This window comes from Artemia franciscana, chromosome 6, assembly GCF_032884065.1.
Source record: "Artemia franciscana chromosome 6, ASM3288406v1, whole genome shotgun sequence".
Classification (NCBI taxonomy): domain Eukaryota; kingdom Metazoa; phylum Arthropoda; class Branchiopoda; order Anostraca; family Artemiidae; genus Artemia; species Artemia franciscana.
Window position 1 is genome coordinate 19554622 of NC_088868.1, and position 17139 is coordinate 19571760.

The 17139-nt window shown below is 35.3% G+C and overlaps 1 protein-coding gene across 1 annotated transcript in view; it reads left to right on the forward strand.

The window, feature by feature from the left end:
• LOC136028514 (large ribosomal subunit protein uL29m-like) overlaps positions 1-11792 on the forward strand; it is a 22870-nt gene extending 11078 nt beyond the window's left edge. Inside the window, exon 4 of the mRNA XM_065706357.1 lies at positions 11662-11792. Within this exon, the coding sequence (XP_065562429.1) occupies positions 11662-11792 (131 nt within the window). The remainder of the gene's footprint in view (positions 1-11661) is intronic.
• The last annotated feature ends 5347 nt before the right edge of the window (positions 11793-17139 follow it).

Consider the following 17139-nt stretch of genomic DNA (forward strand, 5'->3'; position numbering starts at 1 on the left):
AGAAGCAGTTTTTATGTTAATTACAAGCTAAATGGCTTTCTCATAGTTTTGATCGGACGATTTTGCTAAAAAAGGGGGATGGGAGAGGAGGCCTAGTTACCTCCCGATTTTTGGTTACTTAAAAAGACAACTAGATTTGTTTTATTTTTTTACAAACGTTTTTGTTAGTAACAAACATACGTACCTTACGAATTAACTTATGTAACGAACATATATATTTGTGTATTTATATTACGTATATGAGGGGGTTTGCCCCCTCGTCAATCCCTCGTTCTTACACTAAAGCTTGAATTTTGTCCCAAATCTTTCAGAATGACCCTTGAATCACAAAGGCCGTAGAATAACTAGTTAGAGTTACTAAAAATACTTTAGCGTAAAGAGCAAAGTATTATGGAAGAGACGAACCCCCTTATATAAGTAATATTTTATGTTCGTTTCTAAGTTTTAATGTTTATCATTACTTCCAGTAAAAAAAAATCTCATTGTCTTTTTTAAAATGATGCTAGAAAGTCCTGCGACCCCTTCATGGAAATTCTCTTCCCTTATGAAAAATTGTTCCATGGAAAGATCCTCCCACGTAACCTGCCCCCCCCCGACCAACCCTAACCCCAACACAAAAAAGTCCCCCTGAAAACGTCTGTACACTTCATAATTAACAACTACTATGTGTAAACAATGGTCAAAGTTTATAAGTTGCCACCCCTCCCCCGGGAACTGTGGTGGATTTAGTCATCCACAAAGACATAGTTTTTAGGTTTTTGACTAAGTTAAACAGAATGGCTATCTATAAATTTTGATCCGGTGACCTTGGAGAAATATGTGCGTTGGAGGGGGCCTCGGTGCCCTCCAATTTTTTGGGCACTTAAAAAGTACACTAGAACTTTTAATTTACGTTAGAATGAACCCTCTTGTGACATACTAGGACACCTAGGTCGATACGATCACCCCTGAGGAAAAAAGAACAACAACAAAACTAAAAAATACGCACCCGTTTTCTGTCTTCTGGCAAAAATACAAAATTCCACCTTTTTTATGATAGGGGCTTGAAACTTCTACAGCAGGGTTCTCGGATACGCAGACTCTGATGGTGTGATTTTGTTAAGATTCTGTGACTTTTAGAGGGTATTTCCGCCTGTTTTCTAAAATAAGGCGCAGTTTCTCAGGCTCGTAACCTTTGACCGGTAAGACTAAACTTGATGAAACTTATATATTTAAAATCAGCATTAAAATGCAATTCTTTTGATGTAACTGTTTGTACCAAAACTTCGGTTTTTAGAGTTTTGGTTACTAGTGAGCCTGGTAGCTCCTTACTGCAGTTTGTTACCACGAACTGTTTGAAAATGTTACTTGTAAATGAATAAAAGTAATATATTCTACTATAACGTTGAGATAGAACTTACCAATGTCTCAGGTTTTCCTGTCCCTTATTTGTTCTCGTTTTTTTTCTGCCCATTGTGAAAATTCAAATGCTAAACTGTTATCTGACTTGTAACCAACCAAATTCCAATGGTCAGCTGTTACCAATTAGACATGTGAAAAATTTAAATTCCCTTTAAATCCGGTCGTAATATCTCAATTAAATCAACAGAGTTTAAATATTCTGGTACAACCCTCAAGAGAGCAATTAAGCCAATGAGAAAGGAGGAAATCTCGGTACGTATTTCAATGCTATCTTAATAGAATTAGCTTTCAACCTAGGAGATTGACCTTAAGTGTGTGCAAAAATAAAGAAACAATTCATATAGCTCTGGACAGCCTTTCACCGGACATGAAATCAATAGCTTTTACGGCACAATTTTAACTTTATAAAATAAAAAAAACAAGAAAGCTTAGTTTTCAGTAAAGCGCTAGTTTTTTAGATTTCAATAAGTATAAAGAAATATATCGAACCAATTTATTTGAAACGGTTTTTTCAAAAATATGTTACATGAAACGTGAAGCAGTAATTAATTTTTGTTCTTTTTCTTAGGTTTTAAAAATACTGAAAATTTTAAAATTCTTATAAAAATTATATTCTTATAAAATTCAATACTTCTAAAAAATTATATTTTCCAACTTATGCAAAGAAACTAAATGAATGTTTGATAAAATAGAGCATCAAATATAATTTCAACTTCGCATCTCTCTTAAACTTTGCTTTAGAAAAATCTGGGATTTCCACAAAAAGAGTTCATGGGGAATTTATCTTTGGCATCTTTGAAGAGTTGCAAATAAAAATTCAGTTATCTATGAATAAGAATTCAATTATTTATGAAACTACTAAAAGACTTTAAAATTTGTTGTTTATATAAACCAGGCAAATTTGTGTTCTCATTATTTTCACAACTTTGGCATAAAAATCTTAGAACTGATCGTTTGAAATAAATCAGCCCTTGAAAGCGAATGCAAATTTCTAAAAAATTGTTCTATCGAAGATTCGAATCTATGTTACCATGGCTAAAAGGCAGGATTGTTACCACTAAACTAAAGTATCTAGTCCAGGAGAGTCTTCTTTATACTATTTTTTTTTCAAATCGTTCCTTTATTACAACCAACAGAATTAAGACAATAAAGTAACCTATACCATAAACTTTTATTACCGCTCGATATTGCTTTTTAATACTCTTTTCAACTATGAATTAACGTTAACAACTATGAATTACACGAAAATGATCAAAAGCTTCGAATTGAGCCTTTAAGCATATTGCTACAATGGTGCCTGTGTGCTAGTTCTTTTGACGACAATTGAGGGGTGGGGGATTTGAACCTTCTAGTTTTTGCCCTTGTCTGGATTTAGAAATATTTTTTGGAGACCTTTCATTGAAAAAGGCCCTCTTTTAGTATTTTCATAAAATATGGTAAATTTATGATGATATTATCAAGTCGACTTGATAACAAGAGCTATGAGCTCATATGGCACTTGTGACGAGGTCGGAAGAGCCAAGAGCTCATATGGTAAGAGCTCTAATAAAATTCTAAGAATTAATAGATTACTTTAAAAGGAAAATCAGAGACTTAATGCCGCTCGGGATTTAAAATAAGAGCTCTGAGTCACGAGGTCCTTCTAAATATCAAATTTCATTAAAATCCAATCACCCACTCGTAAGTCAAAAATAGTTCAATTTTTCTAAATTGTCCTCTCCCTTCAGCCACCCAGATGGTCGAATCGGGGAAAACGACTTTATCACGTCAATTTGTACAGCTCCCTGACACACCTACCGATTTTTCATCGTCCTAGCACGTCCAGAAGCACCAAACTCACCAAAGCACTGATCCCCACCACCTAACTCCCCCAAGTGAGCGGATCCAGTCCGGTTACGTCAGTCACGTATCTACGACATTAATAAGCGTTTTCCAAGATTTCCGGTTTCCCCCTCCAACTTGCCCCTAATGTCAACAGATCTGGTCGGGATTTGAAATAAGAGCTCTGAGACATGAGTTCCTTCTAAATGTCAAATTTCATTAAGACCCGGTCACGCGTTCTTAAGTTAAAAATACCTTAATTTTTTCTAATTTTTCAAAATTAACAGCCCCCACCTCCCCCAAAGAGCACAGATCCGTACCAATTATGTCAATCTCGTATCTATAAATTGTGCTTATTCTTCCCATCAAGTTTCATCCCGATCTCTCCACTCTAAGCGTTTTCCAAGATTTCTGGTGTCCAAGATTTCTGTTTCCCCCCTCCAACCCTCTATGTCCCCGGATCCAATTCGAATTGAAAATGGAGGATCTGAAACATAAGATTCTTCTACATATCAAGTTTCTTTAAGATCCGATCACCCATTCGTAAGATACCTCGATTTTCACGTTTTCCAGAATTTCGGTTTTCCCCTCCAACTTTCATAAGATCACCCGTTCATAAGTTACAAACACTTACGTTACGAGGTCCTTCTAAATATGAAGTTTCATGATCTGATCACTCCTTTGTAAGTTAAAAATACGTCATTTTTTCTAATTTTAAAAATTACCCCCCCCCCCCAATAGAGCGGATTCGTTCCAATTATCTAAATCACATATCTAAGACTTCGGCTTATTTTTCCCACCAAGTTTCATCCCGATCCCTCCAATCTAAGCGTTTTCCATCATTTTAGGTTCCCCCACCCCAAACTTCCCCCAATGTCACCAGATCTGGTCGGGCCTTAAAATAAGAGCTTTGAGACACGATATCCTTCGAAATATCAAATTTCATTGAGATCCGATCACCCGTTCGTAAGTTAAAAATACCTCATTTTTTCTAATTTTTCAGAATTAACCTCCCCCCCCCAACTACCACAAAGAGAGCGGATCTGTTCCGGTTATGTCAATCATGTATCTAGGACTTATGCTTATTTTTCCCGCCAAGTTTCATCCCGATCCCTCCACTGTAAGTGTTTTCAAAGTTTTAAGTTTCCCCCTCCCAACCCCCAACCCCAATGTCAGCAGATCCTGTCGGAATTTAAAATAAGAGCTGTGAGACACGATATCCTTCTAAATATCAAATTTCATTGAGATCCGATCACCCGTTTGTAAGTTAAAAATACCTAATTTTTTTATTTTTCAGAATTAAACCCCCAACTACCCCAAAGAGATCGGATCCGTTCCGGTTATGTCAATCATGTATCTAGGACTTGTGCTTATTTTCCCCATCAAGTTTCATCCCGTTCCCTCCACTCTAAGTGTTTTCCAAGATTTTAGGTTTACCCCTTTCAACTCCCCCCAATGTCACCAGATCCGGTCGGGATTTAAAATGACAGCTCTGAGACACGATATCCTTCCAAACATCAAATTTCATTAATATCCCATCACACGTTCGCAAGTTAAAAATACTTCATTTTTTCTATTTTTTTCCGAAATTAACCGGCCCGCCCACTCCACCCCCCCCCCCTCAAGATGGTCAAATCGGGAAAACGACTATTTCTAATTTAATTTGGTCCGGTCAGTGATACGCCTGCCAAATTTCATCGTCCTAGCTTACCTGGAAGTGCCTAAAGTAGCAAAACCGGGACAGACCGACAGAATTTGCGGTCGCTATATGCCACTTGGTTAATACTAAGTGCCATAAACAAAGTGATTATGTAAATAAAGTATTTTTTCATGCCAGTGTTTGGCTACGGGACTTTACAGAGACCGTCAATGAGTAATTCAAAAACTATTACTCATATTTAAGTGTTTTTCGTAGATTTGTCTTGATAGCGCCAAAACTAAGTACCATATGGCACCACAAATAACACTTTATGGTTATTATTCCAGAAAAAAAGAGGTGAGAAAATATAATGACTACGGCGATGAAATCAATATCGTCAAAAACGGTAACAATATCGTTGGAAACTAATGGTTTACAGTACCTCATCGAGGTTGTAAGGAGCAAACTGCGGCCCATAATGAAGTTTTAGTGCACGTTTTCAAAGAGACTGTTAAGTGACAAAGAAAAATCCTCGATTAACTCTAATTTCAAAATAGTAATAAATTCAGCAGACCAAGAATTTTAATAATGAAACCGAATCTTTGAGGATTTCGAAAATAGCCTGAAAATCTTCGAACATGATTTGGCTTTGAATCGAAATAAAAAGCGATCCATTGAAATTTACCATAATTGTGAGCCCGTGGATTGGAAGTTTATTACCCTTCCCCCATGAAAAATTAAGAACATCGTTTTTTTTTGCGGAAAGCACTGATGTATCCCATGTCTTTTCCTTGCTGAATATCGTGAAGAGATGGCTATGGGCTCAACTTTTTTTTTTTTTTTTTTTTTTTTTTTTTTTTTTTTTTTTTTTTTTTTTTTTACAAATAATTTCCGGCACAAGCCAAGCTAAATCTTTTTTCAAGTTTGTATTTCTTTTTCATTGTATTTTACACCCGAATGATCTGTTTCTGAAAAATTAATGGCTAACTATTTTTTAACTAGCTGTTTCCACGGCCATATGGCATCACAAATCAGACTTTTTGCGTCATTTTGGATATGAATGATAAAGCTTCTGTTTGTAGGATTTTGCAAGTCTTTTTATTACAAGTGCAGCCCCCCTCCCCTCACCCTAATCACCTCACCTCTCATCACCCCGACCACTGACTATGCTGTAAACAGTGACAGAAAATTCACGATATCTAATATTTCTCAGCTGGCAAATTATTTTATTAGTTTCTCACAGATATTAATTTGCAAAAAACAAATTTTTTCTAAATTTTTTCAAATTTTTTCAGACAAAATTTTTTGAAAAGAACAATTTTTTTCAGATGGAAGTAAAGAGAAGTAAAACTTTGAAGAATGAAAAATTATTGATTTGTATTTTATGTAACATATCTCTGCAGAACTAATTCAAATAAACTGGATGGTGATATATCCTTAAACTTGTAGGGTTTTACAAAACTAGGGCTTTACTGAAAACCGCCACAAAAAGCAGGATGTTCTCTTAGAAGAAGACAAGCCAGTTATAGCCCGTAGAAAATAAAAAACCAATTTACAAGTCAATCAATAGTTTTTTTTTCATCATTCATGATATCTATAACTTTTAGTATACAATTCAAAATCTCCAAAAAATCTCAAGAAGCTCCGTGTTCAGTAAAGGGCTAGTTTTGCTGATACAGGCTACATAAACTACGAAGCAATAATTTTGTTCATTCTAAGTTTCACAATGGTAATTTACAGTTGAATTAGATTGTTTTAAGTTACCAACAGATGAGATATTCCTATTTTTGTAGGATTACGCGGAACAAGCTGATTATTGAAAACACAAAATCCACGCATAAGAAACAGGAATTCCGTAATTCACACCGTGAAAAATATCCTAATGGGATACGTATAAAGTTTCTACTATGCACAAAATACGACACCGTTTCGTGGATAAGTAAAGCATTTGTTTTGCATAACCCTACAAACCTAGAAATATATTCTGTCGGTTTACTTCAACTAGGCTAGATTTTACAGAAATAATTTGCATTAGTTTCAAAGCGATTCTTTTTGTTTGTTCTAAGTTTTAACTTTCCTCTTAGCTTACATAAAAAAATTTGTTTTATAAATGTTAGTTTTTACGGGAAAAATCTATTATGTATTCGCACGAACTGCATCGCCCTAGTAGAAGGGTATTCTAAAATCAAATATTTTAAGGAATCAAAACCTGTCATTACCTATCTTGAGTTTCTTCTTTTCTTTTAAATATTTTCTCTGGTATCGATCATATTAGTAGTAACCTACATCCGTGCTTAAAATCCACTTAACGTTGAACAATAGGAAACATGATACAGTCATAATTTGGTAGGAGAGGGGGCGGGAAAGATCATAGAAACAGCATTAATGAATTAAAAAAAATATTAAACAGTAGAGGTTCAGTAAGTTATAGAAATATAAAAGATAAATCGAAAGTATTTCTTACTTAAGGTGGCAAAATGGAAAAAGAAGTATAATAGCGCTATCTACGAAAACAAATTACTAAAACGCTAGCAACGTGCTATGCACGTAACTACTAAGCAAGTCATCAGTCAAACTTGTAATATAGCCCAGTCTACGTTGATAAAAGCCAAATCTTTCTATTTATGGGGTTGCTAGCGGTAATTCCAAGGCTAAGAGTCTGTTTTAAAGAAAAATATAGTAAGTAATTGAAAAAACATTCGCAATTTGTAAAAAGGTATTATTTTTATGGCACTTGGAATTAACCAAGTGACATACAGCAATCGCAAATTCTGTCGGTCCCGGTTTTGCTACTTTAGGCACTTCCAGGTACACTAGGACGATGAAATTTTGGCAGGCGTATCAGGGATCGGACCAGATTAAATTAGAAATAGTCGTTTTGCCGATTTGACCATCTGGTGGGGGGGGGGAGTGGGGGCCCGTTAATTCGGAAAAAATAGAAAAATTGAAGTATTTTTAACTTACGAACCGTTGATCAGATCTTAATGAAATTTGATGTTTGGAAGGATAGCGGTCTCAGATCTGTTATTTTAAATCCCGACCGGATCTGGTGACATTGGGGAGGAGTTGGAAGGGGGAAACTTAAAATCTTGGAAAACACTTAGAGTGGAGGGATCGGGATGAAACTTGGTGGGAAAAAACGGATCCGATCTTTTTGGGGTAGTTGGGGGGGGGGATAATTCTGAAAAATTAGAAAAAAATGAGGTATTTTTAACTTACGAACGGGTGATCGGATCTTAATGAAATTTGATATTTAGATGGATATCGTGTCTCAGAATTCTTATTTTAAATTCCGACCGGATCTGGTGACACTGGGGGGAGTTGAGAGGGGGAAACCTAAAACTTGGAAAACACTTACGAGTGGAGGGATCGGGATGAAACTTGGTGGGAAAAATAAGCACAAGTCCTAAATACATGATTGACATAACTGGAATGGATCCGCTCTCTTTGGGGTAGTTGGGGGGGGGGTTTAATTCTGAAAAATTAGAAAAAATGAGTTATTTTTAACTTACGAACAGGTGATAGGATCTCAATGAAAATTGATATTTAGAAGGATATCGTGTCTCAAAGCTCTTATTTTAAGTCCCGACCGGATCTGGTGCAATTGGGGGAAGTTCGGGGTGGGGGAACCTAAAATGATGGAAAAAGCTTAGATTGGAGGGATCGGGATGAAAATTGGTGGGAAAAATAAGCAAAAGTCTTAGCTACGTGATTTACATAATTGAAACGGATCCACTCTATTGGGGGGGGGGGGTAAATCTGAAAAATTAACGAAGGAGTGATCGGATCTTCATGAAACTTCATATTTAGAAGGACCTCGTAAATCAGATCTCTTATTTTAAATCTCAACTTGATCCAGCGTAAGTGGGGGGGGGGGGCAGTTGGGGGAAACGGAAATCTTAGAAAATACTTAAAGCTGTGAGATCAAGATGAAACTGGATGGGAAGAATAAAAACCTGTCTAAGATACGTGACTGACATAACCGAACCGGATCTGCTCTCTTTGGTGGATTTCGGGGGGGGGGGGCAAACTTACGAAAGTGTGACCAGATCTGGTATTTAGAAGCATCTTTTGCTTTAAAGCTCTAATTTTAAATTCCGACCACATCCTGTGACATTGGGGGGAGTTGAAGGGGTAAATCGGAATTATTGGAAAACTTGAAAATTGGGGTATTTTTATCTTACGAATAGGTGATCGGATCTTAATAAAATTTGATATTTAGAAGGAATTCATGTCTCAGAGCTCTTATTTCAAGTCCCGACCAGATCTTTTGATATTGGGGTGAGTTGTAGGGGGGAAACTTGGAAAACACTTCGAGCGGAGGAATCGGGATGAAGCTTGGTGGATAGAATAAGCAATTGTCCTTGATACGTGATTGACAGAACCGTACTGGATTCGTTCTCTATGGGGGAGTTGGGGGAGGGGTTCAGTGATTTGGTGAGTTTGGTGCTTCTGGACGTGCTAGGACGATGAAAATTGGAAGGCGTGTCAGGGAGCTGCACAAATTGACTTGATAAAGTCGTTTTCCCCAGATCCGATCATCTGAAGGGCTAAAGGGAGTGGAAAAATTTGAAAAAATTAGGTATTTATAACATACGAGTTGGTGATCGGATCTTAATGAATTTGATATTTAGAAGGACTTCGTGACTCAGAGCTCTTATTTTAAATTCTGACCGGCATTAAGCCTCTTATTTTCCTTTTAAATCAATCTATTGATTCATAAAATTTTGTTAGAGCTCATACCATATGATCTCTTGGCTCTTAGCTCTTCTTGCCTCGTCACATGTGCCATATGAGCTCTTAGCTCTTGTTTAATCTGTATTATTGGAGGAAGAAAGTAAACAAAACACCCTTTCATTGCATTGCCAGCTTTTAAGCGGAAAAGTACACATACTGATCCTTGTTTGAAGCGGTATAATGTAAGAGCGTTCAATCTGTAATACTTGCGGCTAAACGTGGTTTCTTACCCCCCCCCCCCCCCTACTCACCATTTTTTTCTAGTACAAAAGCAGAAGCGTTGCATCTTGTTTGAGTCAGAGTCTTACAAAAGTTTTCATTATATGTGACTGGGTAGTCGGAATGGGATAGTTGTCCCTTTCATCCCCCCTCCATGACAAAAACGCTTTTACAACATTTTTTCAGTTGCAAAAGAAACGTGTGGCACCTTATCTGAGCAAGAACCATAAAATAATTTTCAATCTAAAAGATTGAAGGCAGAAAGTTGGCCCGTGGCACCTTTAATACCGTCGCAAATAGCCAGATTTTCTGCAGCAAGGGTTTGGTTTCTCTTTAATCAGCTTGAAAGCTATTAGGCAAGTATTTTATGCCTATAACCGAGTAGAGTTCCCCTAAGAAGTTTGATCAGTGGTTGTTTTGAGTTCAGTAGCAGTTTTTAAAGTTCCAGAGGCTGAAGATCCTCTGAATTCTTAAACCGTGTCTAAAATTTCTTGGATAGAGTTTTCTTTGCTAATAGTACCTGCCTACCGTATGTTAAGCGAGCTTCAGAACTTTTTTTTTCTACCACGCCTTTGCAATCTACCACAGAAGTTAAAAATCACAATTTCACGAAAATCATAAAAACTTCTTCAAATCCCAAGTCTTAACACCTTGTCCGTCTGTTATTCTTCTGTACCCTTATAATTGGATCTCCTTATGGTTGCAAACTATGATTAGAGACATAAACAGGTTCCCACAACTCCTCCATGCCCCCACCTAACAAGAGCAACAACGTCGATCCCTAGTAGATATATATGCATTTGTTGTCTTTTTTTTTTTTTATCTTAGGCTAAAACTTATTCCTGCTGGAGGAAGGTTAAGAATAAGGTTCAAGCCTTATAATACAAAAATCATATAATATATATTTTCAGCAATAATAATTTATATTGTAAAGGTAATTTAAAGATTTTACTCAAAGAAAGTATCCTTAAGAAAACAGAGAACATTTGAAAAAATAGATTCACTTCCTTCCAACATGATTGATAATCGCAACAGACTGCCAGCAGCGGTTGTTGAATTCTTAAATAATTATTAAATAATTATAATAATATATAAGCTATAATAATTATAAGCTATTTTTAATGAATTTTAAGTCAGCAAAAGAATACTATTCATTTGATTCTTAAGAAAATTATTATTTTTTCTTATAAGGGATTTTTTTTTTCTTTTTGTTTCGTTTTTTATGTTTTTTTTTTCTATTTGTTAATCTTTTTTCATACTTCCCCTTCCTACGAAAGATATCTCCAGGCAATGTTGGAAGTGTTGGATGATATTGTTTACTGTGCATAGCACCTCCCTCGGGTCTGGGTTATGGCGTATAATAGTTGGTGGTCAGTAGTTCAGCATTATTTTTATTTTTCTATCTTAGTGTGCATTTTTTTTTCTCCCCTGAATTCCTTGCCATAGAGCCGGGCTGGGGAATGTGATGGTGATATTTCCCCATTTTGTCCAAATTTGTCGCTGTAATTGCTGGTTAGAATGGCTTTTGTCACATATAAAAACAAAAACCCCACAAACGTTTTCAATCGACATGATTAAAAACCCTCCTCCCATCACCCTGATCTTTTCAGTAAAATAATTATTAGAATATTTTCTTTTCAATAAAGTGGAGATGAAAGTCTAGGCTTTGGGTGGTTGGAGGACCAGAAAATCCACCCTAATTGGTAGTACTGTCTGTGCGTTTAAAGTTCATTATTCATTCTAATTTCTGTTCGTTTAGGTTTCATTCATTCATTCATGGTGATTTCCATTTGTTGTATGCTTGACTTGATTATTCATTTGATTTTTTTTTCTTTTTTTTATAGAGAATTTGTGTTTCTCCGTTTATGTTTCTCGTTTTATTTCCGAAGATCAAGAGCTGCCCGCTTCAAAAGCCATTGCACATAATCCTTACAGAGGCGGTTTCGCCTCTCTTGCTCCAGGGAAAAAATCTTAATTAGCACCCACCCTCTGTATCCAAAAATTTTTCAGTTCAAATTTTAAAAAGTTTCATCTACTAACATAATTTTCATTTCTTTAAATCTGACTTTTCTTACTTTATTTGGGGAAAAACATAGGAAAAGTCAAAAATTTGGATTCAATTTGCTTATATTTACTGCCAACTACACCCTCTACTTTAATTTAATAAAAATGAAATTTCAAAAATTACAGAATGATCATAAATGTTACATTATTGAATTGAAATTTTGCGCCTCTAAAATTTCTGCACCCAGGGCAAGTGCCCTTCTACCCTCTCCCTCCTAAACCCCTCTGATCCTTTATACTAAAAACCATGTTTTGTCAATCACCAAGTTATGTAGACCTATAGATGTTGACGCCTAATAACTTTAGAACGTTTAATAAGTTTAAAGACTTCGCAAAGACGTTTGACAAGTCTTAATGTGGCCTTAAACATTTGTTTGTGTTTATCAAGTGGAATACAAATAAAATATTCATTTGACTTACTGATTAAAAAACAGAAAAAAAAAAAACAAGAAGAATAGAAACCAATTTAAAGAGTTTGAAATTGGAATAACCTGACTCCACCAGCAACATAATGTTCAGCATAGACGTACGTAAAAAGTCATAGAATGTATTAAACAACACTGCTCCACGAAATAATTAACAACCATAGATCACAGTACTGGCTTTTACTTATCCTCAGCAAATGGGACGGCCTCCCTCAAAAGAGTTTGATCTAAGTACCTTGTAGCACCTAAAATGTTAAAGCTCTTGAGACGTGGCAGATAAAACCAGTGTTGCTTACACCTCAGTTATTGACTTTTTGTTTAAAAGATGATTAGCAAAGGAATGTGGGCAAAGAAAAAAAAAAAGAATAGATTACCTTATGTGGAGCCCCCAACGTTCGGTGGACGCTAACCAGCTGGGTTAACAACGGCAGGTGGTAATTAAACTGGAATACAGGGGGTCGAGGTGGCTCAGGAAATGACCCAGCATATGCAAAGGGGTCAATATCGTTCAGATACTGTATTCTACATGAGAATCCCTCCATTTATCCATTTAATGGTATTACTACTGTATCTAATAGCAGATTCTGACGGCTAAATAGACTGGTGGTGACTGAGAGTGATTATTCTTCCAAATAAAAAGAAGTAAAAAAGACATATTATCAAATACTCAAGGTAGAATATAAATAGCATTCCCCTTATAGGTCTGAAAAACAGTATTTTAAGCATATAATCTTTGGCAATTCACATTAAGCATTTTAAATATCTCCAACTCATGGGTAACATCTTTTCACCATTTTTCAGTGAAGCATGACTTTACTATCGGTAAATTCGGTTCGAAGGCTTTTTGGTATCTGAGATAAAAAAAAAAAAAAAAAACAAAAAAAAAAAAACTCAACAAACAAAAGAGAATTGAGATGCGCATTATATATCCCCCGCCTCGGAGTACACTATCACAAATTTAGAATCAAACCGTACTTCTAAATGTACTTAACGTTTATCTTCCCTTTGAAAGTTATGGTAAGGTATTTTTCTGGTCTCGTACAGTTACATTGTCTCAACAAAAGATTAAAATTTTGCTGTCAAATTATAGCTGAGATTCAATTTATACACCTACCGAATTAAATTTTAGAAGTTAGGCAAACAGGGGTTTTCATATTCAAAACAAGTTAAAAGTTTGTTAAAATTTGTCAAAAAAGGACAATTTTTAAAAAGCAAGTTCAGATTCTTCTCTGGGAGAAAGTTTAAGTAGTATCATAATTGCGGCTGGGTGAAGGTTTGTCAAGAAAACGCTAGTTTCTGAGGCAACATATTCAAGAAGGGAAATGTGTGGACTCAACTTGTGATATTTTTGCTTTTTTTTATACATAACAAAGACTGTTCTTAAGAAGGTAATTACGCAAGTAGGTCAATTAGCATCTCGCTTTTGTTAATTTAGAATGTATGGAACTTCTACTTTATAAATGATAAGACTTGAAAATTGACAAGAATCAATTACAGAAGAGAGCCAAGAAAACATCGACTCTCAACAGTACGAAAAATCTTTTTTGCCAGGGGAGGAGAGGGAGAGTTTACATTTACTCGAAACGGAAATAAAGAATGTATTTTATGATGATTAAAGATGATTTTAGAAGAAAAACAGCAAAAAGCTGTGGGACTTATGATGGGACCCTCCTTACTTGGGGTTAATCTATAACAAAATCTTAAAATGAAACAGGCCTTGCATTAATTGTAAAGAAGAAACTTTCAAATTATTTCTGGATTATCAGAAACAATCCCTTAGTTCCATACAGTTGGTCTACCTACCATGATTCTACTGCATTGCGAATCCCTTTCAATAAAAAGAAGAAAATACCCTTAGAAAGTTTCTATTCAAAACATTAAATTTCCTTCAATATGTTTTAAATTTCTGTCAATTGTTCCCTCAATTTGTCTCCTTTAATTTGTTATGTACCTAACTTTTTGCCTCTAGGACACACTGTAGGAACGTAAGTAATGCTTCGAATACTTTTCTTGTGCTCTGAAATTTCTTTTGACTCTTCTTCACTTCCTCTTTGTGCACAATTTCGTAAAGGAACAACAACAGAAGTAGTTGAACCCTAACTTTCGGAGGCATATGCAGGTCTCTATTTGATCGTACACCAAAATTCACGTTAAGATTGCCGCTCGCACCTGTCCCCTAGATATATGAAGGGACTTAATGCAAAGCCCTCCACAAGACCACTATTACTCCAAAAAACACGTCTCGACGTAAAATCACCTGATGAAAATACATTTAACTGTTTCTCCTCCATCCGACTCAGTTCAAAAATAAATATAGTTTAGACAACAGGACAGATTCGTAACAGATTATTTGGCGTCAATATAATAATTAGTTTACGTTTTTATACTCCATAATTTTATTATTATTATCTACTTCTTAAATAAAACTCAATTATGTATTACTATACACTAGGAGGGATAATAAAAAAACTACATTTTTTTTATAAAACCTACCGGTAATATCAAGAAAAACAGTTGAATTATTGGTTTTTAAGTATACTTCATCCTCAAATCGTCTTTTATACATTACTAATTCTTTCAAGACAGTAGTACCCGAAGCAGAAAAACACATCAGTCTATTTACCCGTCAAATACCATGTTTAGTCTACCTTTCTATGTAACTGTTAAATGTTGACTGAATTCAAAAAACGAGTCTTGATGAAAAAGAGACGGTTTGTGTAAGCGCATGAGTCTGTTTACTTTGGAACTGATCCTCTATCCACGTTTACAGGAGTTATGGCTATCCCACAGATTGATTTTCTTTTTGCCAGATGGACATTACAAAACCAGTGACGAGATACAACAATATGCATCCTCCTCCGCAAAAATGAAGAAAGATTTATTGGAAATTCTTTGCGTTTGAAAAAAGAAATATAGTCACCAACTTAGCAAGGCTAGAACTAAACCCATGATGGTGCTTGTGAACAATTACCCTCCCCCCCCCCAATAAAAATATAAAATGTTACAAAAATTATATAGAACATGTGAATAGTAGCTAAGCAAAAAGCGACCTAAATAAATTAGTAACTTAGTAAATAGTGACCCGTGGTACTGCAAATTCAAACAAAGGAATTTGTAACAATACCTGCATCAAAAGAATCTGCTTCTCAGGCTTAATTCCAAATCTGTAATACTTATTAGTTTAAAGCTATCCACCAAAAACTTAGTAAAAGATTTTGAATTGTGGAAGAATATTCCCAGAAAGAGAGGTGATTTTGATGAAAAAATGAAGTAAAAAACTAACAAACAAAAACAGGTTTTTGCGACTAAAAGTAAGGAGTAATATTAAAAATTTAAACCAACAAAAATTATTCTGCATATGAGGGGGGGGGGGCGGTCTGCTCCTTCCACAACCTTCACTCTTTACACTAAAGTCTTAGAGTTCTTTAAAAGACTTCTCATTCAAATTCAACGGTGCTTGTGTTTGAGCAGTCTTTCTTAAAGAATTGTGAAAAAAGTCAAACTTTAGCGTAGAGAACGAGGGTTAAGGAAGGTGCAGCCTCATCTCATATCTGGAATAATTTCTGTTCATTTACGGTTTAATGTTGCATCTTATCTTCAGTTGGAAAACTTGTTTTTTATTTAATTTCTGGCCAATTTTCAGATCATACAAGGATATCCCTTTCCCTCCCTACCTTGTGTAAAGTTCTTCCTGCGGAAAATCCCCCTAAATAATTAAAATTCTGTATGTTTCCCAAGAAAAAAATAATATATGTGAACAACGGGCACAGTGCACAGCTTACAGCCCTTTTCCCAGGGCCATGGGAAAATTTTGATCGGACGTCCTTAGGAAAAAAGAGCATGGGAGTTCCATTTTTTTGCTACTTAAAAAGAAACCGAGAATTTTTTATTTTTGTTTGAATCAGCCCTCTCCCGATCTTCTAGTACTGTTGGTACGATAGGATTACCCTTGGGGAAAACAAAAACAAATATTTACGAATCCTTGATCTTTCTTCTGGCAAAAAACCAAATTTTCCACATTTTTGTAGATTTGATCTAGAAATTTCTACAGTGCGGTTCTCTGATATGCTGAATATGATTGTGCGATTTCCATTAAAACTGCTTTACCTTCTGAGGGTGCACCCCCCCCCCCCCTTCCAAAACTCTGATAAACATTATCATGGTCGTAGCTTTTGATACATATCATTAAACTTAATGAATGTTATATATTTGAAATCAGCAAAAAAATCCTACTGTTTTAAAGTATCAGTTGTTATCAAAATTTGTTTTTCAGAGTTTTTTCGGTCATTGCTCATATATAGTATTTTTTTTATTAGGAAATATACGGATTTTTAATTTTTTTTAAGGGGGATTTTCCACAGAAAAAATATCACACAAGGTATAGAGAGAAGGGGATATCCTGGTATGATCTGAAAAATGGTTAGAAATTAAACACAGAACTAGTTTTTTTAACTAAAGATAAGACTCAACATTAAAACATAAATGGAACATAAATTATTACGGATATGAGATGAGGCTTCCTTTTCCTTAAACCTCGTTCTCGAGGGTTATTGTGAAAAAGTTTGACTTTTTTTTTCACAATTCTTTAAGAAAGACTGCTCAAACACAAGGGTCGTCGAATTTGATTGAGAAATATTTAACAGACAAAATGGAAATATACTAGATTAAGTAAAAAAGAAGAATTCCGGTAGAATTTTATTTGAACAGAATTTCGGTGACAAAAAGATGTTGTAATTCCTTTTTTCAGTAACTTATTCTTTATTCTAACCATTCATAATTTCTAGATGCTTTTTTATATTTTACTTTGTTAGCCTTGAAGTAACACTTACTATT